Source organism: Fundulus heteroclitus, chromosome 9, assembly GCF_011125445.2.
Source record: "Fundulus heteroclitus isolate FHET01 chromosome 9, MU-UCD_Fhet_4.1, whole genome shotgun sequence".
Lineage (NCBI taxonomy): Eukaryota > Metazoa > Chordata > Actinopteri > Cyprinodontiformes > Fundulidae > Fundulus > Fundulus heteroclitus.
Window position 1 is genome coordinate 20,528,597 of NC_046369.1, and position 25,982 is coordinate 20,554,578.

Genomic DNA, 25,982 nt, shown 5'->3' on the forward strand with positions numbered 1-25,982 from the left:
TCCACTAATCTATTGTTGTATCTATACTTTACAAAACTGTATTTTCATTGGGATAAACAAAATACTTCACAGAAGGATGCTGCCTTTTAAGGATTTGTGTTCAACTTTCTGCATCTATGTACTGATTTTTGTTTTTAATGCAGAGCTCAAGAGCTATTTTCTTCTCTTGCCCTGATTGAAAGATAATCAGGCAAATTCCCAAAGCCATGGACGGATGCTAAATGTGTGAAAATCTGAGTAGGCACGTAATTTTAATCCTAAAAGTACACAAAGGGTTTGAAATCTGCACCTATATAGCTCCTCTAATGAGCAAATAGAGTCTCTGAGCTGATGCAGTTTGTCCGCATTTAAAAGAGATAATATGAATGCGTTTAGGGAAAAGCCTGTCTATATTTACGTATATTATAGGTAAATTAAAGCTGTAGCTAATTTTGCCGCATTCACAAAGGCCAGAACTGGTCTAGTATCTTTTATAATCTGCAGCAATGCAAGCGGTAATGTTCATACATTGGTTCTCTTCATACATTGGTTCTCTTCATACATTGGTTCTGTCCTGTGTTGCTCTGTGATGGATCGAAGACCTGTTAAGGGTTCAATGGCCGCTGGAGATATTCACCAGCCCTGTTCTGCACCACACAAGGACAAACCAAGTTTAAGTTCCTGCAGTATTCTCACTCAGGTCTTATGGCTCCAGCCTACTCTGCATACCTAGAACCAGAACCAAACACGGCGAAGCAGAACAAACTTCCAGAAAACGGTAAAAGTGCTGAAAGCCTGAGTTCCTTTAAATCAAGATTAAAAACACTTTTCTTTAGGACTGCCTTTGATTGTTCTAGTTATACTGATTTACTGAAACATCATTAGTTCAAGTTTGTTGTCCAGCTGTTTGTAATATTTGCTTTTAGTTTCCATTTTCCTATGTTTTATTGTGTTTAATTTTTTCTACATTTTATTCAAACTTGCTTTTATTCAGTTTTTATTTTCCTATATTTTAATCATGTAAAGCATTTTGTGTTGTCTTTTTACTGAAATGTGCTATACAAATAAATTGGCCTTGCCTCATAAAATCAGAGCAGTGCAGATGTCCTGAATGTTTCTAGTGCTAACAGGGGATAGCATTTGACAGGGCAAGTCATGAGCCTTAAAACCCCTCATAGTTATGTTTAGGAGGTGTAAAGATTTATGACCATCTTTACTCCTTTGATGACCAGATTAACCTTTCCTTCCCCTTTGTCCCCCGCCCGCCGCGTTTCCAGAATACACAACATGATTGTTTGTCCTCATCTCAGCAACCTGCTCTTGTTGTAGAATTCCCCAAATAAAATAAACATCATTTTTTCCAACTGTTTAATGTTTAACAAGCTCTTTTCCACGCAAACACAACCCTTTTCTCCTCAGTCGCTCTTTCTCCTCCTCTCTCCTCAACTTCATTCAAGCAAGATCTAATTCATCGATGAATAATGGATGGACAGATAGAAGACTTTCATCTGCCGAGGTTCTTTTTCTCTCACCGTCTTTCTCTTGCGGGACGGCTATAGTGCTAATGCAGGGCAACATGCATTGGAGACGTGCCCAGAGACCTCCCACTCAGTCTGTCTGTCTGCTGTGTGAAGGACTTTGCTTCCTCTCCGCCAGTTTCTGTTCCGTTTTCCTGATCCACACTGATCCTTGACAAACGCTCTCGGTGCCCTATATTTTAAAATGACTCCCTAATAATTATTTTATTACCACCAAGGCAAACACAAAGCAGCGTCCTCCATCTTTTTTCATTCACTCTTTGATCAATTACTCCATCTCCTTTGTCATTGCTCGTTTCCTTTGCTCAGTGAGTCCCTGACCTTGGAGTAGTAATCTTAGATTCGTATTGACCCGGATTGTGCTGAATCTTTTTCCTTTCGACGCGTCATCGAAGGACTAGTGTACGACTTCCATAGCTTGAAGCTCGCCTCAACGATGCTGAGAAATTTACTTGCTTTGGAGCTACAGAAGAAAGCATTCAGTGGCCTTAAACTCTGATGGGTTTTCACTATTTCAATGTAGGCGGAGCCGTGATTAAGAACTACACATGGAACCAACCCCCACAAAAAAAAAAAAAAACATCAATTAGTGCTGAGATGGGGAGGAGCAGCAGCTTGTCAAAGAACCTATCAATAATGCAAGTGGGTGGGAGACCCTGGATAAAAAAAAAAAACACTGTCCCACTACCCCCTCCTCAGCATGACTACCTGTCTTTCTGCATGTCCATATGTCCCCTGCCCAGTTCTGTTTTTTTTTTAATCCCACTGACTGCCTGACCTCCATAAAACCTGCTAGGATCTGTCAGTATGCATCACAACAGAGATATCTATGTTTTGTCTCAGGTGCATGTGTTATTTAAGCACTCAGTTTAGGGAAATAGAAAATCTGCTGTTTGCAGATATATACCTTTGATATATACCTTTATTCCCTGACCCTGATCTGTTTTGGTTGGCTTGTGAACATCTTTGTTCAGCTTGGCAGAGCAGGTTTTACTGGGATCTTAGATATACTGTTGCAACTGTGAGCACTTTGGTTGTCTTAATAATTTGTCCTCATTGAACACCACACTGGCTTAAAATTGTGGAATTGTCTTGGCTTTTTGAGACTCTGGGAAAGACTTGTTTCACTGTCTCAGAATGGATTTCTGACCAGATGCTAACCTAGTCAATAGGAATAAACACTAAAATTCCTCCAACCTGTGTACGGTGCCCTATTGTTAATGTTTTAGATTACAAACTAGTCAGAAATTATTTATCCTTGCAAAAAAACAAAGAGACAAATACAAAAACAAACTATGCATAATTGTTTCCTGAAAATTTGTCAAAACTACAAACAAACAAATAAGTAAATAAATCACATAGTTTATAATGTGTTTTCTCGCATGGATGAAGGACTCCAACAAAGAACAAGAACAGTTATAACAACAGCTGCTGTTCAAACATGTATGCATGCAGAATAACAATCAGCTCTGTATTACACAGCCAAGCGGCTTCTTGACTAACCCCTCATCATGGGTGTGAAAACAGTGGACAAAATGGCGGGCGAGCAGGCAGCATGGATAGCCACATAAGAGCACAGCTACCATGATTTGTATTCATTACTCATGTTGGTGCTTTGACGAGGCATGAAAGGTCCAGACACAGAAATATTCATTAGAAAAAGGTTTAAATTTGCACTTGGTCAAAGCAGGTGGGCTGGGGTTGGAGCCTAGCTGAATTTGGCTTTTCTGGGTAGAATTTAAAAGTGCTGCTTCTGTACTAGTTCTTACCGAAGGCCACAGTTTTTTCTCACAGTCCAAAGACGAATATCTAAAGTCAATTGCTGATTTTGTGAGTCATAATAGATGCTTGCCTGACACTCTGTATTAGTTCCTAATGGCTCATCACATGGATGGCTCATGCGGTGACCTAGGAAGTAAGTAACATTACACTAACCTAACTGTAGCTGGAAAAACCACAGCCTCAGTCCGTCCTGAACAGACGAAAGTGTTTAAAGATTGGCAGACAAGCTTATTCAGCATATATTCCTTTAAAATGAGATTCCAGAGAGAGTGGCCATCTTTTTCTCCTATTTTACAGAGTATAGAGTAATGCAGCACATCCCCTCCCCCACCTGTTGCTGCACACTGTCACTGACTAAAACAACCCTTCCCTCTATTACAAGAAAGGCGAGGTTGACTGTTTAGAAACATTTCTGGTCATGACATGGAGTGATTGCAAGGAGATTAAAGGGACTCCACCCATCATTCTTCAGAAGCTGATACTCAAGCAGCTGACTGCAGGCCTTCTCAAAGGTCAGATAAAAACAGGTAGATTAGGCCATGTAAAAAAAACATTTGAAAACTACATTTCAAAAAGGTGTTTATTTAATGTTTTTGCTTAAGACTTTATCCTAAAAACCACTGAACCATGAACAAATGTTACAGATAACATCATTATTGCCATAATAAGGAATACATTATGTTTTGGCAACACTGGGAATAATTGTTGTTTTTTTCTAGATTCAAGGCTGTTGTTGTTTTTATTACTGTATTAATGTTGTAATACCAGGATCATTTTACTGGACATCATCATACTTGGACAATCTCACACTAACCCATGACCGGTGCCAAGTGAGTGTTTTATTGTTTATGTTTGGTACCTTGTTTATTTGGGAGCCATTAAAGCTTTAACAAGTCCTTAGAGCGGCGAGCCACACGGTGACAGGAGCTGAGCGAACAAAGACATTGCAAGCTGCAGTGCAGGAAGCTTTGATGGCTTTGATGGAACAGGTGTCCATGATGCAACAATGAAAGGTTTGTTCTCATCTGATCAGTGATTTGATTCATCTGTACTTCCATCTGCCCACATAGGGAGGTAACCTTTCTTGCCGTTTGTTTCATGCCTTTAGATATTTGACTTGCCTGCCTCGACACTGATTTGAAACACTAACAATACTTTAAAAACTTAACAAACAAATTCAAGTTTGCTTGATAAATATCCCTGTGTTACAGATATACAACCACAGACGTGCAACGTGTGCTCATCAGTGCACTATTACAGGTTTAAAGCTTAAAATGAAATACAAAACAAGTTCAGATGTTTTATTGTCCTGGTTGTGGCTTGCATGGTCAATGGTCATGGGATGCACAGCCTCAAATCGGCGGAAACATTGTATGCAAGGTGGATAAATGTATAGGTACTTTAGTCCCCTGGTATGTGGGGGTCCTTATGCAAGTATCAAAACACTGTTTAAAGACAATAAAACGCATATATGGGGTACCCAGGTAAAAACACATCACCTGTGGTGTTAAATTTCCCCGCAGAACAAAGAAGAACATGACTTTTGAGTCTTACATCAACTGATAACCAAGAACCAGGGCAGCCACGCAGAGAACAGGTGGTGAGAGCCTCCGCCACATTGAAAATAATAGTCTAACATAAGCCGTGCTCCAATCAGGGTTCCTGGCTTCTCTGTAGTGTAATTTATTCATCGTTGATATCAAGAGCTTATGATGTAAAAGGAAAATTCTCCAGCTTCTTCCCTGATTTTTAAGTTAATAATGTGGCATCCCACTGTTTCAACATTGAGGCTTGGGCTCACTTTCTATGTGCATTTCCCAGTACCATCAATAATAATCTAATCCACTGTTCAACAAAGCAGCGCAGCCCTGCATAGATAACATCAAAACAATGGACAGGCCATTAACAGGCTGGTGGCAGAAACAAAGACTCGGTGAATGAACAAATGAATGAATGGCTTCCAAAACAAAAGGACACAAAAATCTCTCCACATACGAACATTGTTCTAGACACTATTCCACGCCTTTACATAACCCAGATCTGTGTCAATGTTTCGTATTTAATCTCAGAAGACTTCTATCAGTGTAATAATAACGCTAATTGAATTAGCTAGTGGCGTAACTCATTCCAATGGATAAAGAACGAGGAACCAGCTGTTCTCTGTTTTCCACTGTCACTCAGAGCACTCAGACAGGTGTGCTTTAATTACAGCTATACATGGACCAAAGAAAAGGGAGCGATTTAGAATAAGGCATCAGGGATCAAGGGTCATGTACTGGTCATTATAAGTTTGAATAAAGATACCGTATCTTAATTATGTAAATATATCTTCCTAAAATCCGGTGATTAAAAGAACGTAACTTGGATCTGATTTTGTGTCCTATATTCCTGCACACGCTCATTACAGTGACGGCGCTCCTTAGTTCCCCAGTGTTGTGCAGCCCTAGTCTTGCACTCCGTTAACAATATGGAAACCTGGACAGAGACCTTGAAATGTGCTGGTAAAGCATTCCTGGACGGCTCACATCTTAATCAGGTGCAGCAGGCAGGCCAGTAAGGGAACGTTGTGGGTGAGCAAGTTGTTATAATTCAATAAACTGTCTCCCTCAGGCAAACGAAACACTTTCTGAATACCAAAATATTGAAGCAAGAGAAATGACCGAAAACAGAAAATGAAAAAAAAAAAACAGGAAGACAGCCTCTAATCAAATCCTCATAACGCAATAGAAACATGATAATTGGTACTTTTTGAATTAGTGTTTATTTTATAATGCTTTATTAAAGATACATCATTATGTTGTTACTGCACATGGATGCTGTGTATCTATTTGTTGTCTTGACTAGCAACACGTCCAGGGTGTAACCCGCCTCCAATTACCAGCCAGGCTGCTTCTTGCACTGTAACTGAAGTGGACACCTGCCTCCCCACGATCCTGCTACGATAAGTGGACCTGGATGGATGGATGGATGGATGGATGGATGGATGGATGGATGCAGTTATCAAAAACAGGGCTGTGCATGCAATCAAATTTGCATTTAATTTTAATTTAATTTCAATTTTGGCTACAAACAATCCAATACGCAAAGAAATATATTAATAAAAGATTTTTATAATGCTCTGCTTTACATTTCAATTACTTGGTTCTTAATGCAATTTGTTTCCAAACTTGATGAGCAATTTTGCTCAATAATTGTTCTTTCAGTATCGACCAAAATAACAGGGAATGGGATTTTTCCTGTTATCAAGCAGCCTTCATTGACATAAACTTAAAGGTGACAGGTTTGGATTATTTCTACCTCTGACATAACAGTGGAAAATGTTTAAATTTAACACAACTGTTTAAGCAGGTTGTGTTGGCTAAACTACACAACTAGGGGTGTCCTGATCCTGAAATCCGGCAGAATTCCTTCCGCCTTCATTACAAAAGTGAAAGTATTAATAAAATTGACTGGTTTGCCCTACTTTAATCTAATTTACCAGATATGAAGAGAAAGCAATGCAGTCGGCCTATATTTAATAACAGCTGCTGATCTTATTTCTCTTCCAATGGAGAAACAAAGCCGGGCACAGGAGAACGTATTTCTCAGGGCTCAATAATGCTATTTGTTTCTACTGCTGCCTATATTGCAGTCTCTGTTTCCCCTGACAATCCCAAAGCAAAGAACATCTGTAGAATATCTTAGGAGACGTATTTTATCTAACACTATTAGTCCTCTACAATAAGTCCATTTGTACTTTCATTTTGTCATTTTAGGATTGAAGTTTACGCCCTGCTCTGTTTCATTAATCCGGCTTAGTAATAGTTATTTTTTCCAAGATAAGGACTTATAATGGATCTGTAAAGGAATTAAATAGATTAACACTAATAAAATAATTCCAACTGATAAGGAAAATAGATAAAATAGATGAATTTTATAAAGTGCAAAAGATTGTAAGTTCATCCTTAATACTAATCAGAGGTAAAAGATTTAAATACTTCTTAGTGCACTGAACACAAAAAAAATACTACGGAGGATATTAATGTCTATGCAAATATAATCTGTGCAAAAGTGTGATATGAATATGAATCAATTTGATTAAGCAGCAAAATTTGGAAATGTTATAATAACCCCATTTGAATAAGACATTATGTTTCTCTGCTGATTGATCAATTCGGTCTTTTCTCAAACGAAACGTTCCCATATGTCATGCTAGGCTGACAGAGACAGAGCAGTGACCTACGACTACAGTTTATACACGAGACAGGAAACAATTCATCACACACACTGGGCCTGCCCTGCAGCACCTAAAGACCCTAGTCAAAGGAGAGACAGGCCTCATAGGTTATCATCAAACAACGTGTGTGTTTTTTTTATCTAACATATAAATGCCGTTCTGTCATTTAAAAACGCAGACGTTACACAACGGCAAACACACGCACTTGTGTGTCTACAGAAAATAAAACCATGTAAACGCATAAATCCGATTTCAATCCGGTAATTTCCATCATGCATCCCACCGGCTTTATTTCATATCTGCAGGAATCTAAAACCAAGTGAGCAAATGTATGAAACGGATTTCAGTTTATCAAGCTGGCTCTCGCTCCGGTTCTTCGCACAAACAGACAGCTCGCTCATCCACACGTGCTCACTGAGAGTATGTTACATCTTCATTGCTCATGGAGGGAGTCACGTCACTCTCCCATCCTCACCAGACCCTGTGAGCTGCAGCCCACGAGGATCACTGACAAAACTAGCCCACCACACACTTTTGTTTAAAGCAGATAACGGAGTCGTGTTTGTGCCGCCACATGTAGGTCAAGTTCTATTTTTTTTCCCCACTGGATCTGGACACACGCCGTCAGTCACTGGCGATGCAGCGCGGCGTCATGAAATATACTTCCGCCCTGCAACTGAAGAAAGTTGTTTACCTCCATCTGAAATAAAAAGCAAATGGTCCGAATTCTTTCCCCCGGTACACATCACTTGCGGTCTACTGCCACAGAGTAATTATAGCCAGTGCCCTTTCTTATCTTTGCTCTGTTAGCAGCAGCACACAGCAAAGCTGGCACAGAACCCCGAGTTCTGCTACACCACTCGGGCCTGCGGTACGTGGCTCTAGACAGTTTAGGATGGTTTAACAACTACAGGAGGAATCATTTCACACAGACACCTCCGGTTTCTCACCAACACTGGAATTTCATAAACGTTTATTAAGCATCCAAAACAACCCGTTAGCTGTTTTTCCTCTCTCCACCTGTGCTGCTATCTGTTCATTTAAGCAGTGGACATAGCGAAGGTAGTGAAGTGGAACGGTAATGATATAATAATTGACTATGGACTTGTTGAGTCACACTGTGGAGAGTGTGGCAACAGGTTAGCAGTAATTTGAACCTATTTTTAGCAGATGAAGGGTTGTTATTCTGGGGATGCCCAAACAGGGGGCATCTAAGTGTGTCTGAGAGGGTTTCTGTGCGTCTGTGTGCCTGGGTTTGTTTATCCAAACAGTGAGGGTCCTTACCTTCTACGGCTGGGGCTTGGTCCTGGGCCCCATACAGCATGTCCTTGAAGGCCTGGGGAAGACATGACAGTAAGAATGAATGCCATTGACCCATTCATTAAAAAATATGATCTCAGGGCTCTTATACAATACACACAGGTCCAATTTAGATCAATTTACAAGGAATCCAGTTCTGTCTAGATTGAGTTTTAATTCAGTTTGGGTCATTTTAATACAATTCAATCATACAGTTAGATTCAAATCCCATTACATCCAGCCTATTGAAAAACTAAAGTTATATGGACACTTTCAGGTGATCCTTTAATAATTTTAGAGAGACCAATTACACTAAGTCATGTTTATGGACCATGGGAGAAAGCCAGATGCACAGGAAAACCATTGCACAAACTATTGGTAGAAAAGTTTTCAATCTCATTTGCAGATGTCCCATTCAGCAGTTCTGTCTGAGATTCTACTCGCCCATTATTAATACAGATTTGCCTCAGTACATGTTTTCAGTTTCTATAAAGACATAAACAATCCTCACTATGAACAGCATATCGGTTGTAACCAAAAGCACTATCACTGTACCGTCTGTCCACAGAGAACTCAGGAGTATTTCCAGCTAAGACATCTCAACTGGAAATACTGCACCTGTGAGGAGCATGTACGAACAAGCAGTAAGTCTCTGCACATTTTTAAGGGTGCTTATGACAGATAACATAAAACCTGCAACAAACACCAACTAAAACGACTGACAAATAGGAACCTTTGCTCATCTTGACTTTTGAAATCTAAATCTTTGAAAAACAGTGATGAACGCTACACTCCTGCAAGCAAGCACCACTTCATATTAGGAATACCTTAAAACATGCACATCCACATTATAATCTTTAGTACTTGGCCAAAAACTACACTGATTTTAAGAGGGGAAGAAAAAAACTTTGACATTAATGTTGCACGGAGCATTTAATTAACCCTTGATTATGTGATGCTCATGTACAGACGGGTTTACAGTAAAAGAAATATGTTTTGCTATTCTTGAAAGTGTATCTGTTCTCAGCTCTGTCTAGGAAAATTGGTTCTTCTTGCTTTTTTACAACAAAGTAGTGAAGATGCACTTCCTCAAAAAACGTTCTCCCAGGGACAAATCCTTTCAAAAGCCACAATGTGCTGAATTTAAACTGACCGACGCATCTCGGTGCCAGAGAGCTATATGTAATCACAAGCGAGTGACCCTTCCGAGGCATGAAGAGATCTGCGGCTCAAACAGAAAGCCAATGGATCACTCAAAACGGCAGCTCCGTCTAAGTGGATCTGTACATTAAGAGGAGTGGAGAGGATGGGAGGAGAGGCTGGAAGAGGGGGGAGGAGGAGTGCAGAGGGCAGGTCTGGTAAGGGACCAGATGTCTTCCCAGTGGGGGAGGAACGACGAGGTGTGGATGGAAAGGAGGAGGGAGGTATAGAAAGGGGGGGCCTCTCAGCAGTTGCTGTGCCATGCCTGTTGTATACATAATGGTGATACTGTAGTATTTTGCATATGAATAGCACGTCTACTGCTTGGTACAAATGATTTATGTAGTTGTTACAATGCCCACACTACAACACTCAGGCTAATTAAGATAAAGACAAGGTACAACGTTTGACCTTTGAACGACCAACAAGCCACTGAAATCACATCCACATTTAGTTTGAATCAAGACGGTAATTTGGTTTTTAAATTGGAAACGGGAGTCGCGCACTCTCCTCCTCCTCCTCGGGTTTTCAGAAATGACATGAGTGAACAGATAAAATGCAAAAGTAGACCTTGTTCTCTCGCCCACACACCAATATACCTACATCTTTATCTCTCAGGCTTTCTGCAGACTGTTCCGCACAGCCAGACAAAACACATCAGCGCTGAACAGGTTTCACACGTTTATTCACTTCCATGTTGGACTTAAAACGTAAAAAGAGATCCAAAAACTGTTGAGGAGATTTAATAAACTGTTTTACATCAAAATGAAAAAAAAAACCTTCTCATCCTTATACATCTACCGTCCTCCTGGACAAGCCTCTGGTGATGGAAGGACGTGCACTTACATAACAAACAGCTCTTTAGCATATAGGGTTTATACCTACAATCCCACAGGATAAAGCACACACCTAATTATTCCGTCGCTCAATCGCCTTGTCGATGTTTCCAGGTTTGAATGAAGTGCCTCGCCGACTAAAGCCATTGTTTGCCAGAACACTCACTTTGCCGCATTTTTCTAATCTGCATAGAAACGGGCTGACCAATCTACCCGGGTGGCAACTTTTTTTCCCCCCACACAATACAGCACGTAAAAAAAAAAGGAGAAGAGGGAAAACTGGCCAGTGGGCTAATTAATAACAGCACACAAAAGACAGTTTATCTAAAACTATATTCAATTTAGACTTGAACGGCTGTAACGTTCCCCCCAACCGAAGACACGGCGATGTAAACAAGCGTCCATTTTCTGCATTGTGAGCTGGTAAAAAACACCTGTTATGTTTAGACGATATGTTAATGTTTCATTTAATGCTGATAACCGGATTACACTGCCGCAGTTGTTTTCTGCATGAGTATACAAATGTATATATCATATCATATATAAAACAGATATTCTGCTTTGTAAACATTAAACCATATTCGCTGCAAGATTAAAGATGACTCAATTTATGTCTTTAATCCACTTGTTTGAACTTATATGTTGACTTTCCGGGGGCATCGAATTCTTTAATTAAGATGTCCATGATCAGTCCACAGCAGCGGTTATTGAGCGGTTCCGCCCACTCAGGTGCTGATAGTGTTTACAGGTCAGACAAAGACTGGAGGCTCCTTTCGGAGGCACAAACACATCCACAGTCTTTCTCTTTGGCTGGAGAAAGCATATCAACAGGCGGGCAACTCTGCGATTTAACTATTTACAAAGAAAACAGCTAAATAGTCAATGAAATTCAACACTAAAGTGTTTATAGAGACTGCGTTTGCTGACGAAAAGCATGACATACGGACTTCGGCTCTGTTTGAATGATGTAGTATTTGTAGAGTACCTGAGCCGTTACATTAGACGTTTAACACGTTTAATTTCTTATAGTATATGGACACGTTTAGCCAAAATACAACAAACTATAAATGCAAGCATAAAATTCTAACCACTTACAAACATTTAAACCTATACAATGAAGACAGAAATAAAATCTATCATCATCCATCTCAGGTCAGTGAGTGCTCTGGCAAACACTGGAGGTGTAAAATGGCTGGTATGGCCATGCATCTGTCCCCAAGATCAGTCTGCTCCTCTACAAACATGTAGAGACACCGCACAGCCACAGACACACACACACATATATGTGTATATGTATATGTGTATATACACACATATATGTGTATATGTATATGTGTATATATATATATATATATATATATATATATATATATATATATATATATATATATATATATATATATATATATATATATATATATATATATATATAAATAAAAGTATGTTCATTCCACAAAAATGGCAGCAGATTGTTTGCCTCAAGATGGAGAGCTCTCCATGCCTACCTAGGTGACTTTCAAACTTAATATTAATATCCAGAGCCCGTTACCAAAATAACACAGCCGCAGAGAGTTTCTGCTAGGTCTGGGGTGTAGGTTTCACAGGGTGACGAGAACAGGGTCTTTGTCTATAATTCATTGAACTAAATGGAACTGGGCAGCATGTCTGCGCCACAGCTCCTCCAGTAAGATGTAGGTTGTGAAAAATAACATGCTCCTCAAGTCCTGCACATCCCTCAACAAAGAGCATGTGCATAAACAAAGATCTACCGCTCCACTTCTGCAAACATCGCTGACAAGACACCTTACCCTGTTGATCAAAATACTGCTGGGTGAATATTACAGGCAGCCATTACTGTTAAATGTGACAAATATTAATTATGTCTATCTTCAATTAAAAAAAAAACCATGATTAGCTATTTTCTTTAAATTAGGGGGAAAGGGGACATATAAATGTCCAAATTTGCAACAAATTACAATACAATTTGGATTACCTTAAACAAATACAGAAACATAAACATCAAACATTAATTCCTAGTATGTTGGATGTCTGCTGCAATTATGACCTTCCACAATGAAACCATTTTTTCCTGCATTATATCTATGCAACCTCAACTGCATGATGGTGAAACTGAAAGAAACGGGGAAAGCCACTCAAAGACAGAAAACTAATAAAAAAGAGGAAAAAAAATTCAGAAATAAAACAGAAGACAATACTTACTTTGCAAAAAATAAAAGAAGAAAATTTTTCATTTTTATTTTTCTACGGCTTATGCAAATACAATATTGGGAATGACTAAAATATAGAAAAATATTCAGGATTTTCAGCTGGTAAAGAAGCTGAATGGTTAATTTCAGGTGTTTTAAATTCAGCTACCAACAATAAACCCTGAATGCTCCCTTTGGCTCTTAACCGCAGTCAATTCCACCTCCATAAACAATGGGGCATCTCTTATCTTTCGCGTCTTTTATTGCTCTCAAGAGAAGGCTAAACTTCAAAAGTAAACATATTTGTAAGAAATGATTTAAGGTGCCTTTTTTAAAAAAAGGATTTTATAATAATATCTGTTATCTTTGCGTTTCTTTTGAAGACATGAAAACATAATCCTTCTTCGCCTATACGTCCACATCCAGCACTCATTTATTTGTTAACAGCCTACAGGACGAATTTGACTGTACCTCATAGAGAAGATACTGCTTCCTCCACTCTGGGGTGATGTGGGACGCAAGGTGCTCCGCGAATTTCATGTTTGCTGAAACCAATGTCCCCTGAAAAGCTCCGTTAAATCCGAGAGCGTCTGTCCCCTTTACCGTCGACGCGACTTTTTTTTGTGCGTCTCTGTGTGTGCGCGTGCGTGTGTGGTTCAGCCGGGCAACTTGCTGCTGGCTGAACGTGCGGTGCGGAAGCGCGGCTCTCTCCGCTCCTTCTCACTTCACTTTGGGCTCGTCCCGCTCAGTGCGCTCCGAGCAGATCCCGTCCCGCATGCTACTTTACGGCCGGCACCGAGGCGACGGCAGCGGCTGCTCTTTAACAGGTGGTCCGGCCGGCGGCACAATGCGAGAGAGAGAGGGTGGCTCCGTGACTTTGCTCGGTCCCTCCCTGGGCCGTTCTGGGGACATTGCTGACGGCCATGCAACTGAGCAGCACTGACGTGGTTGCGTCAGCAGGGCGCGCTCTGGCGCCGCGTCGCGCCGCGCGCTGCTGGGACCTCCTGATAACTGTTGCTGCTCCAGAAATCCGCTCCTTTCTTCGGTAATAGCAGCTTCCCTACATAGGCTTTGCAGTCTGAAGAGCTCGTTGTTTCATGTCTGCAATAAAAATAAATAAATAAAAAACAGAAATGAAGCTACACTTTACAGCTGGATTAGTTATACTTTCTTCTCCAACAGATGCCCAGAAAAAAGGCTAGGGTCTCTGTTATAGATAGAGCCTAAGCATGTGAATTATTATAACTAATTCAATAGACATTAAAGCCAGTTTATTAAACCGCATTGACCTAAGCCTGTACTCTTAACAAAAGAATAAAACAAAGGGTATTTGATCCCAAACTTCACAGATAAAATTAGAGAAGTGGCCTATATTTTCCTTTAAATACATGCAACTCTACGCATGGGCTAACAGAGAGTTGCAGACTCTTTTTCCTGATAATCTAATTGTCTTTTTTTTTTTTTTTACTGTGATTAAAAAAATTCTTACGGATAAGAATGTAAGGGCAAAGTTGGACTAAGTCTGTCCAATTTTATCTGCAGCAACAAATTGGATGTTCGAGTTACCGTTTTGTTTGTTTGTTTGTAGCTCATCGTGAAGTCCTTAAAGAACAGGATAACAAGCAAAGTTTACTTTTATCCTTTTAAAAGCTGAACAATATAGTTGGCTACCATAAAATAGTTGGTTTATGATTCTGCACAAAAACATGTTTTGTTTCAGTTTTATTATGCTCAGATTTAAACCTTTGTTCTAGTATTTCTTAACTTTAGCTTTGGTTTAGGAAAAGGTTGTCCGTAAAGAAAAATTGTTTTAAGCAGGGTGTACTTCAACATGTAAATTCATATTCCTAATAACCTGAAAATGAGGATGTTCAATCACTATAATGCCATAGTAAATAGATTTTATTGCATAAGAAGTTTCTCAGATTTAGTGACACGAAAAAGCTCTTATTTAGGATAGGATAGGATTCTGTTTTTCTTTTCTATCATATGTAAATGCTTCAGAATGACAAACAAATTTTAATATCGGTCAAAGGGAACCTTTGAATTCTGCTCTCCAGAAGAGCTGTATTTAATCAATTAAAGCAAGATGTCCAGGTTCTGAATCAGCAAAACAGCCCCAGAGCATCGCTCTACCACCACATTTGATTGCTGTTATGATTTTCTTAGTTTCAAGTGGGTTTTGCCTCTGAATTGCCTTAAAGGTGTCCCTTTTGGCCAATCTATTTCTAATTGTAAATTGCAAAGTAAGTAAAATTGTATTTATATATAGTATCTTTCATGATATTAAATCACAAAATGCTTCACAAGAGCCAACAATACATAAAAAACAAATTTTTTTATATAAAGCTCATTTAAACTGCTATGTTTCTAATTGTTTTTTTTTTAAAGAGACCCCAGACTCCACTGATATCAAGTCCAAATGAAGAGAATTTCAGAGTCTGGGGGCCACTGAACAGAAGGAAGCTGTCTCTTCTAGTTTTCATTTTAGTATGGGGAGCCATCAGCAGGCCCTTTGTGAAGCTATAAACACAGACCTTAACAGAGGAGTGTAAGCCATTCTCTTTGGAGGATTCACTGCTATTCCATGTTTTCTCTGTCTGTCAATAATGACTTTCATTCTGGTTCAATAAAGGCATTAGGAAAGGCTTTTTAACTCTTTCTAGATTCAAAGATGTTAATTTATTCTTGATTTTATGTAAATCAAGACCCAATGTGTTGCTTTTAGTATAGACATATCCTTTATTTTCCCAAAGAGGGGAAATTCAGCTGTACCAGCAGCAAAGTGAAGCACAAATGGAAGCATTTGGATACACACACGTGGGTATAAAACATAAACATAAACAAAATAAATAAATAAGAATACAGTAAGGGCAAATTTACAACATTTCTTAGAAGGTGGAGACTGCTCTGACCCTTCCTGTAAAGGAGCAACAGGGTATCCAGTCTAGCTTATTGTTCAGTTAAACATTGAGGTACTTCAAAGAATCCACAATCTCAATTCCCTAGATGTTCACCAGCGTCAGTGAGGTGGCTCTACACGTCCAGAAATCCACCAGCAGCTTCTTGGTCCCCGCATTGATCAGGAGATGGTTCCATCGGCCCTAGTCCACAAAGTCCTGTCTGTACTGAGTCTGAGTCGTTTTCTCCTTTTTGAGGCCGACTCTGACAGAGTCATCTGTGAACTTCTAAGAACGGGAACCTGAGTAGATGGAGACGTAAAGGGTGAACAGGAATGATGGCAGCACAGCTTCCTGCGGTCCTCAGGGACTGCAGAACAGCCGATCAGGGACACAGTCCTGCATCCTCACATGTTGTAGGGGCCCATTGAGGTGGTCAAGCATCCACTGGAACAGGTGGTGGTCCTGTCCTCACAGCTCTACCTTGTCCCTCAGAAAACCTGGCTAGACGGCATTAAAGGCGATGGAGAAATGAAATAACACGATCCTCAAAGTGCATCCAGGGTTCTTCAGGTGGGCCAGAGCTCGGTGGAAGAGGTAGATGATGGCATCACCCACCCCAGCACCAGGCTGGTAGGCAAACTGAAGCGGAAAGAAGACCTCACCAAGGGGCAAAGATGGTTGAGGACCAACATATCGAGGGTCTTCATCAGATGCGAGGTCAGCGCTACAGGCCTGTAACTGCTGACCTCCTTTGGATCTGTGGTCTTTAGCATTGGTACCACACAGGGGTTCTTCCAAAGCTGTGGAGACCGTCTGATCGAACCAGCTGATGACTTAGTTCAGATTATTCAGCCACCCTAAATGTCCTACAGCCTCAGGGTTTGGTTAGTGACCGGAAATACTTTTTTAGACTCTTCCAAACCCAACTCACATTGTTCTGCTGCAGTAAGTCCTCCATCTTCTTCCTGTAGATGTTTTTTCCATCCCTGATCTTCCTTTTCATTTATTTCTGCACTGCTCTCATCTCCTCCTTGCTTCCTGATCTAAAGGCTCTCTTGAACCAACCATCCCACCTGGCCTTGGAGACGGACCTCTCACCAGCAGTGCCTGACAATGCCACTGAGAACCTTCTCAACAACAGCTCTTTTAAAAGCTAGTCCAGAGCAATTGTGTGTCTTGTCTAAAGTTTCAACTCCTGAACACATCAGGGGACCAGGATCTGAACCTCCTTTTCCTGGTGTTGGCGTACAAGAAGTCCAGCGTTTTATTGTCTCTGGTGCAGCAGGTGATATTTCTGAGGAAGGTGGGGAGAAAGGAGGACGGGGAAACACGATTAAAATCTCTCCTCCTCCTCAGCTCGCTGGGAATATTGGGTAGGGCTGAACGATTTTGGAAAATAATCTAATTGCGATTTTTTTTCTTAATATTGCAATTTAATGTGATTTTTTCCCCCAGTTTAATTTATCATGTCTTTTTAAACATATACAAACAACAAATCATTTTGTTTCCTCGCTGTGCAGATTAGTTGCTAAAACACCCACAGCATCTAAACTCGAAGCAGTAATGATTGCGTTCTGCCTACAATATATTTCAACCAAAATTGCAATTTTAACCTTTCTCTGCATTAACCACAAGCAACAAAAATGACCTCTAAATAAAGATGTTTGTAAACAAGGACTATTTAAAACAAGAACTTTTAATGTTTCTATTAATCAGAATATTATTCAAGAGAACAGCTTTTAATTGATTTGGACATCAATCCTTGTTGAACATAAAGTGCAGCCAACAAGCAAGTCTTTGTATTAAACTGATTGACCTGTACACTGCAAAAACGGGTCTAAAAATAAGTAAAATGTTCTTAAAGTTAGTGTATTTGTCCTTGATTTGAGCAGGTAAAAAAGATTATTTGCCAATGGGATGAGTATTTTGACCCCCAAAATAAGATAATTAGACATCCTGCACTTGAAATAAGGTGATGGAGATGAGTTGTTCCTATTTTAAGTGCAAAAGTCTTATTCCATTGGCAAATAATCTGATTTACCTGCTCAATTCAAGGACAAATACACTAATTTTAAGAACATTTTACTTATTTTAAGTTCCGTTTTTGCAGTGTACTTAATGCTATATATGATTATATAAACTCTAAAACAAGTAATACAATTAGATTATCTCACTGCTGCAACTGTCTTCCCTTCCATGTGGAGGCAAACCCACTTTAAACATTTTACCAACACCTAATGGACGTGTCTGATTCCCCAATTGTTACATAGCCAAAAATTGCAGACTCTGCGATTTGGAAATTGCGTTTTTTAAAATCGCGATTATATTGAAAATGCGATTAATTGTTCAGCCCTAATATTGGGTCGCTCGATCGGAGGTGGCACAAGGAACTACTGAGAGCTAGCAGCTCTGGTGCAAACAATTGAAGCGTTGCCACTCAGACGGTCTCCGAACACAAATGACATAAAAGGAGAAAATAAAAACGAAGTGGTCCACAAGACGGTCAGCTCCATAATGTGTGTAAAAGCGAGACAGAAAAACAGAAACCCACAACACATCTAAACATAGATTTAAAGAAGACAAAGTCAGAGTTGAGCGGGAGCTGCCGGAACAGACTGCCAGGTCACAAAGTGCCAGACGTTTTTGAGATATTGAGTCCATTTCAGTCCATTCTGAAGCAATTTCATAATTCTACGTGTCTGGTAGAAATCTGACCTACATGTCGCTATTGAAGATGTCCCCTCCCCCTCAAAAAATGTTGTTCATCAATAACAATTCATTATTTAACAAGGAGAGCACTTATGTTTTTCAAATAGGACCTGGTTGTTTTAGATCGCTGTTTTTTCTTTGTAAATACAATCATAATTTAAAAACAAGGTAAGATTTATTTTTAAATGGAATTTTTTTTATATGAAGAGCAAAAGACTAATGTACTGAACAAGGCAAAATGTATGTTTAGGATTAAAAAAAAGTTTGGGTCATCAGTTAGGTGGATGTGAAATAACTTTACATCCTAGTTTTGGGTTTTCTGCCTCTAATGACTGACTAAGCTCATCAAACTTAATGTTACAGAATCAAATCAGAGCAGTTTACTATTTGCCACTCTCATAATGTTTGTGAGAGTAAGACAACATAATTTACTCATCGTCTTTTACTGAACAACACATATAAACAATTCAAAAATCAGTACCAAGCTAATGCCTGCCCATTTACCTACCTACCTATAAATTGTACAGATGAGAAACTAGAAAAGATTAACATAGTCAAATCAAGGAAGAAGAATGTTGATACAACCTTTGCATTTTGACTGATAAACTTTTCTTATTCAAGTGGATGAGCAAAGTCACCAAATTTTGGCCAACAGACTTACATCTCTAAAAAATGTTTTATATTTTTTTATTTTGATATCTGTTAGTTGTTGAACTTGATTTTGGTCATTCTCAATGCGTCGTATAATGTAAATAAAACCAGGTTGACACGCTGAAATAGTTTTTACCGTTCAAGGTATTTTCCTGTATTTTCCTATTTTATTAACTTTTTTAACTTAGAAAGACGCTGAAAATATGGATTTTCTCACTGACAATTGTGCACAGACCTACTTCAGAATATAATAAAGTTTTAAAGCATTACAGCTTCAACACAGCTAAAAAGTTCCTTTATTTCTTCCCTGTAGTTTAAAAGTCTTTTACCAAGATACCAGACACACTGCTTAAGTGATCAGTTTTCTGCAGCATTATAAAAAACAGAGTCATTTTAGATTACTCATCCCGCAAATGTTGCTGAGCAATGCCAGTTACAATCACTTTTCAATAGGAAAATATTTTACTTTCATTAAGGTAACATTGCTTTAAAAACGACAGCTGCCGAGCTCCGAACAGCAAGTCTGATATGTGGCTGACTGCAGACTGTAGCTGAATTTGTTTCACTTTATTGATAGCAGAAAAACAAAAAGGTTTAACATTCTGAACAATATGTATTTAAAAACGAATATTTCACCTTATTCTATGTATCAATTTTTTTTTTACTTTAGATACTGCTAATATAAAACAGTAATAATCAATGATTACAGCAGTAGGTAAAATCTATACTTTTCTGTTTTAAAATAAAAGCAATTATATGATATGTTATCCATTTTTGATTTCCATCCTTGTGTTCATACCCTGATACCGGAAAACTTGAGTTTTTTCTTAAGATTATGATAACATAAGAATCCCATACCTACAGACATTTTATGCATTTGCAGAATCTACTAAGCTAACTATTTCTATTTATTATGGAAGTGCAATATGAATTCAGTTGCGTTCACTTTTTTTTTTAACATGTACAGAGAGCAACCAGAGAACATTTAATAGTTTGACCTAAATTGAACCAACAACCCAGACAGGGATGGTTGTTCCAAAATAGCTAATTAGTAGGACGTGCTTGTTCCAATAGCACCCTCACCTGGACATATGATGCCAATGCATTTTATCCCCACTATTTGAAAAACACGATGAAGAGAATGAAGAATATTTCATAATATTAAGCTTAGAACTTCATATGCATTTAGTTATTTCAAAATTCCATTATTATATTATATTTTAATATATTATTTATTTATTTACACGTTTCATAATGTTTTATTCACCATAAGACCCGGTGAAGAGTAATAACTTTTCAAATCAATTCAGTTTTATTTATATAGCGCCAATTCACAACACACTTTTAAATGAAGTTTTCATAAATTACATTTTCCCATTTTGTAATAGCACCCGATAATACTTCTGACTTGAATATTTTCTGTTGAATAAAATCTTTATTAAAAAAAATAATGACGTTACTGGTTGATTTGTCTAACATAAAATTCCGGCGTTTGAACACTCAACAGTTGAGTCTGGCTAACGGCTTATTAGTTAGCTAGCTAGGTGATATGAATAGAATCTGCAACGCCTAATGCTCTAATAAAATATAATATACTGTTTTAACTCCGTCTTACAAAATTTTATAGCAGTTAAGCTGTTCAGACTAGAAAACAGATTGCTAATGTAGTTTGTAAAATTTTAAAAAAAGAAAAGAAGTTAAATATTGTTTTTATACACATTTCATCTTTTCAACTTAACATCTCCCTAAAAAAACAGTAAAGATCCCACAGGGTGATTTCATGTTATGTAAATGCTACTTATGAAATGTATTTTTTCTTAATCATTATATTATTTTTCTAACGTTTATTTTCTTACCAACTGAACGTTTCTCGGAGGAAGCGGAACCATGGAGCCCAGAACTAATCTCAGCAGCAGGTCAGTTAGACCGGCGCCTTTTGACGACCGTACCAGAGACGGACCAACGGCCGAAACAAATCCGACTGATAAGGAATCTTGGCGGACGGATTTTTAAACAATCGTTGCAATATTTCGCTGATTTATGTTTTGCACCTGCAGCGCGTCTGTTGTTGACGTTCATCGCACGGATCAGCGGTCTTAGTCGTCGGAGGCGGTTCGTTGTAAACAATAACAATGGCCTCTGGTTCCCCGTCGTCCTCTCCGGACACTGCGACGGGCTCCGGTACGGATCCAGCCCGGCCCGACACGGGGGAGCCTCTCGGCGGGGCCGGCTCGGACTCTGATTCGGACTTGGGTTTGAGTAAATTTGACTGCGGCGCCATGGAGATGGGGGACCAGATAGAGGGGGACGAGCTGGAGCTGGAGTTTGAGTCGGCAGCCGACCGTGTGAAGGATCTGATCCAGACAGCCAGCAGGGACCAGCTGCTGTACCTGTATGCCCGCTACAAGCAGGTGAGCGACTTAAATCAAAATTTCAGTCCCACAGACAGGAGTGTGTTGGATTTCGGTAGTGACACCGTGTGGCTTCAGGCAAAATGGCAAACGTGTGCTTCGGTGCCATCCAATAGTATTCAAACATGCTATTTCCTCCCCAAGAAGTTCTAGGGATCTGTGAAAACAGATATTTTGTCCCAAGTCTCAACTCAATATCAGCCTCTGACAGCTTTTGTTCCAGGCTTTCCCTGTATTTAGTTTCAGCCAGCCTCCCATTGAGCTCCAACCACCTTTCCTGTCCCTGCTGAATGACAGCCTCCCCACAGCATGATGCGGCCGCCACCATGTTTCACTGTGGGGATGGATTGTTCAGGCTGGCGTGCAATGTCAATTTTCCTCAACACTTGGTAATTTTCACACAGGCCAAAAAGATATATAAATCATATTTCATATGACCACAGTGTCTTATTCCACATTTGCTGTGCTCCCTAAATGGCTTGTGGTATTTTTATGGCCTTCTTTTAAGTATGGGTTTTGATCTTGCCACTCTGCCTTAAAGTTCAAATTTGTGCAATACACAACTTATAATTTTGCCAAGTTAGCTGTGGATCTCTGCAGCTCCTCCAGAGTTGTGATGATCCGATGCTTCACAGATTGATACCCTCCTTCACTGTTCAGATGGAAGTCATGAAAGCCACATGTCTAAGATTTTTATTTGTAAAAACTAAATGTAAACCCTAGAATCTTTTTCTTCATTTTTCTTAAAACTTGCACTATTTTTGCTGGTCTGTTTCATAAAGTAAAAATAAAATACATCTGCATTTGCAATTGCTACATGAAACCACATGTAAGACTTTAAGAACAATAATTACTATTGCGAGGTAGAGTACATGCCATTAACAGTTCCCAGCTCTTTGGAGGTTTGTGGATGAACTAGTGGTGCGTTCCTTTTGCCTCGGAGGTCGGCACTAGCGAGTCGCAGGTTACATTATCGCGGCCTTTTTTGCGTTCCAGTTTCCCTCTTGTCAGACAGTAGGGAAAAAAACATGGACGCTCACACTGTTGTTAAAACAATAAAAATGACTATACCACTGTTCTGGGTGGTACTTTGTGCAAAGAAACAGAGCTGAAACATCCTGTCTGATTAACACTGAAAGGCAGCATCTGTATGACTGACTAAATGTTACATAAATAATAGAGAGTACTAAGTCGGGTCTTGCACCAACGTTCGGACTCGTAATACCACCTTTAGGTTCAAGTTCAATTTCCCGACCCGGCTGTCGAGGACTTCGACTACCGAGGATAAATGGAACGCACCATAGGCACACATGTTTTAGCTCTTCTTTATGGTTCATTAAATATTATGGCGGCTAATTGTTTACCGCTTCTATTAACAGATCAAAGTGGGAAAGTGCAATACATCAAAGCCTGGCTTCTTTGATTTTGAAGGACAGCGAAAATGGTATGTTGCCTAAATATTTGAGCAGTTAACAACTCTAGCTTTGTTTCAGTTCAACATGCAGTAATAATTTTTCTGAAAAATGAAGTTTATATATAAGTTTGCATTTGTGTATTATAGTAGAGGAAAAAAGTAGAGTAAGTGCTATTGTGTCGAAATTAAATAACATTTGGTGTAACAAGCTCTTTTCACATTCTTTTCTCATAGATAAAACCTTTTTCTGGTTTTATTGTTGTAACTTATGTTGTAAGATTTTCTTTAACGTTGTGTCTTTTTGTCAAAGCACCAAGCCCAGTTCCAGATTTAACCCCATAAAGTGGAACTGTCCCGAATTGTGAGCCGAACTGTGTTATCATGACAGGCAAGCCTGGAAGCAGCTTGGAGACATGGAGCCGGAGCAGGCAATGCGAGAATACATTTCCCTTGTCAACGTGTTAGACCCTGAGGGCGCCACAAAGGTAAAAAACGAGCACCTCTCAGCATCCAGATGTGATAATTTACAGCTTTCTGGCTCTTAACATGCTGTGAGAAAATTTTAACTCATCAAGGTATCTGGACATGTTTTGTATTCTAAGAGCAAAACCAATCTTTTTGTGCGACTTTTACATTTTCAGTGTTTAAAGCTGTCTGGTTTAATGTATTGCCTTTGTGTAAACCTCTCCCGATCCTTCATTACAACATTGTTAACCTTGTTTTGTGTAAAACGTGCAGAGTGGGTGTAGTGTAGGGTCTTTGCCAGCAGATGTCACTGTCAGATTATAGTTTTTTGATCAAGCTTTTAGTGACCCATGTCTTTTATACATGCAGCATAAATATATAATTCTGAAATACTTTTATTTTTATCAGTAACCTTATAACATAAATTTAATAAAACTTGTCAGTCAGCTTGAATGTGTTTCCTTGCTTCATACTTCGTCATGTCATTTGACTGTCAGAAGAGTTGTGCTGCCACAGGACAGTAGAATACATACCTAGTAAAAACAACAACAACAGGTTTGATCATTAAAACCTCCATATGCCTATCAGTTTATGATTGTTAGGATAAAGTGCTGAAAATAATCACATAGCGTACAGAGCTGTGGAAAAGCTTTTTTCCTCTAACAGATGTATTCTGTTTATGCTTCTTTGTCACCCTTACATTTTTTTAGATCATCTAAATTATTTTAATCTTCGGGGGGATCAAAACCAATCAGGCCCTATATGAAAAAGTAATACCTCCCTAAACATGAGTGGTTTGTTTCATTCGTTATCTAACTCCCAATAAGTCTTTTGCTTTGTTTTGGAGGAATCTTGACTCACTCCTGTATATATCTATATACTTCTGTCTCATTAAAGTTTTTTTTGTTTTAGCACAAGGTCACACCAAAGCGTCTTAATTGGATTCAAGTTTAAATAATTCACAGGTTGTCTACCTCTAGAAGATATTCAACATCACCTTGGTTCTTAGTATAGTTTGGTTGACCTGTAATACTGTCAAATGGAGCAAATACCAAACACACGCGTAGTGACTGAGATGACATCAGTTTCATTCTCATTATAGATAAGTTTTACAAATATCACCTTTGTCTTTTGTCACAACCTCAAAATGTTACGCCTCCCGGCAGTCATTCCCTTTTTCTGTCCCTGGAGCAAAGCTTTTACACGTCTTTAAACAGCCCATGCATTTACTTGATGCTCCCTTAAAAGTTGTTTTTCGGCATGTTAATTTCAAACTAACCATGTTCGGGTTAAGTAAAGTCAATGAGGTGGGCAGGGATATGTCAAAAAGAACACCCGATTCTCTGTAGTTCTTTGCACAGCCAGGAAGTGTACTGCCAGTCACTGCCTTTCTGCATCAAAATGGTGTGTGATCCTCAAGAAACATCATAAAACAGTTGGGCAGAATGATTATGTTGAATTTAACTGAGATTTTTTTGTTTGTTTAGTTTTTGGCAAGATTACCAACTCCAAGTCTCCAGTCTTTGACCCTTCCACTGCCTTTTTATATGGCTGCATCATATGCTGCTGCTAATTTTTTAGAAATCAAGTCATGAAACGTGGACATGACAGATTGGTCCATAGTTATCTTAAATTTTACTTTTGTACATGTTGCAGTTAAACGGTTCCCGGGCGTCGCACAGTGGCAGCCCACTGCTCCCCAAGGGTGATGGGTTAAAAGCAGAGAACAAATTTGGTTGTAATGTATGTTTCAATGTATGTTTCAATTACAAAAAAAAAGATGATATTACTATTATTATTATATTATTATGACAGTAAAAAAAAACGTCTCTACTCATTACCTGTTTGTCACGCTTTGGAATTTAAAATAATGCAGTTAATAAAATGGTTTTGAGATCCCTTAGGCGTCGTTATGGCTGTGAACAGCAGGAGTAGATCTAAAGTTACAAATGTAAGCTCTGGATGGATGGATGGGAAATGTTGTTTTTCTTCTTCTTTTTTTAAATGGAAGGAAGAGAGGATTCTCTCACATGTTCTTTTTGACCTACTGTTGTGTTTTTTCTTTTCATTGTCCGTGAGCACTCTGTGTCTGCTGTGCCCTCTGATCATCCTTTCATTTTGAGCCCCTTCGCCCTTTTCCTCCACGTCCCTCACGTTTTTCATTCTTTTCTCCTTTTATGTCCCCCTTTTTTTTTTTATCACGAATCACTGTCCACCACAATTGAACCCCGTCACATTCTCTTCAGCATTCTGTGCTGGGAAAATACTTGCTGACTCGGCCTAACAGAGGACAGCCAGCAAAAAGCACCAACCACCCACGCTTCAAAAAAGAAAAAGAACCTGATTGCATTAGTGTAACAAAGCGTCATGGC

General features: G+C 39.1%; 2 protein-coding genes across 2 annotated transcripts in view; one reads left to right on the forward strand and one right to left on the reverse strand.

Annotated features, from left to right (window-relative positions):
* The window catches only part of xpr1a (xenotropic and polytropic retrovirus receptor 1a), an 82,882-nt gene extending 68,860 nt beyond the window's left edge, over window positions 1-14,022 (reverse strand). Inside the window, exons 1-2 of the mRNA XM_036141211.1 lie at window positions 13,529-14,022; window positions 8,800-8,851 (exon numbers count right to left, since the gene is read on the reverse strand). Coding sequence (XP_035997104.1) covers window positions 8,800-8,851; window positions 13,529-13,597 — 121 coding nt within the window. The 5' untranslated portion in view covers window positions 13,598-14,022. The remainder of the gene's footprint in view (window positions 1-8,799; window positions 8,852-13,528) is intronic.
* Window positions 14,023-21,249: 7,227 nt separating this feature from the next.
* LOC118564157 (acyl-CoA-binding domain-containing protein 6-like) lies at window positions 21,250-23,705 on the forward strand. The gene is made up of 3 exons (XM_036141212.1): window positions 21,250-21,731; window positions 23,111-23,175; window positions 23,534-23,705. Exons 1-3 carry the CDS (start codon window positions 21,453-21,455, stop codon window positions 23,688-23,690), a joined length of 501 nt encoding a protein of 166 aa, XP_035997105.1. The 5' UTR covers window positions 21,250-21,452; the 3' UTR covers window positions 23,691-23,705.
* Window positions 23,706-25,982: the final 2,277 nt, after the last annotated feature.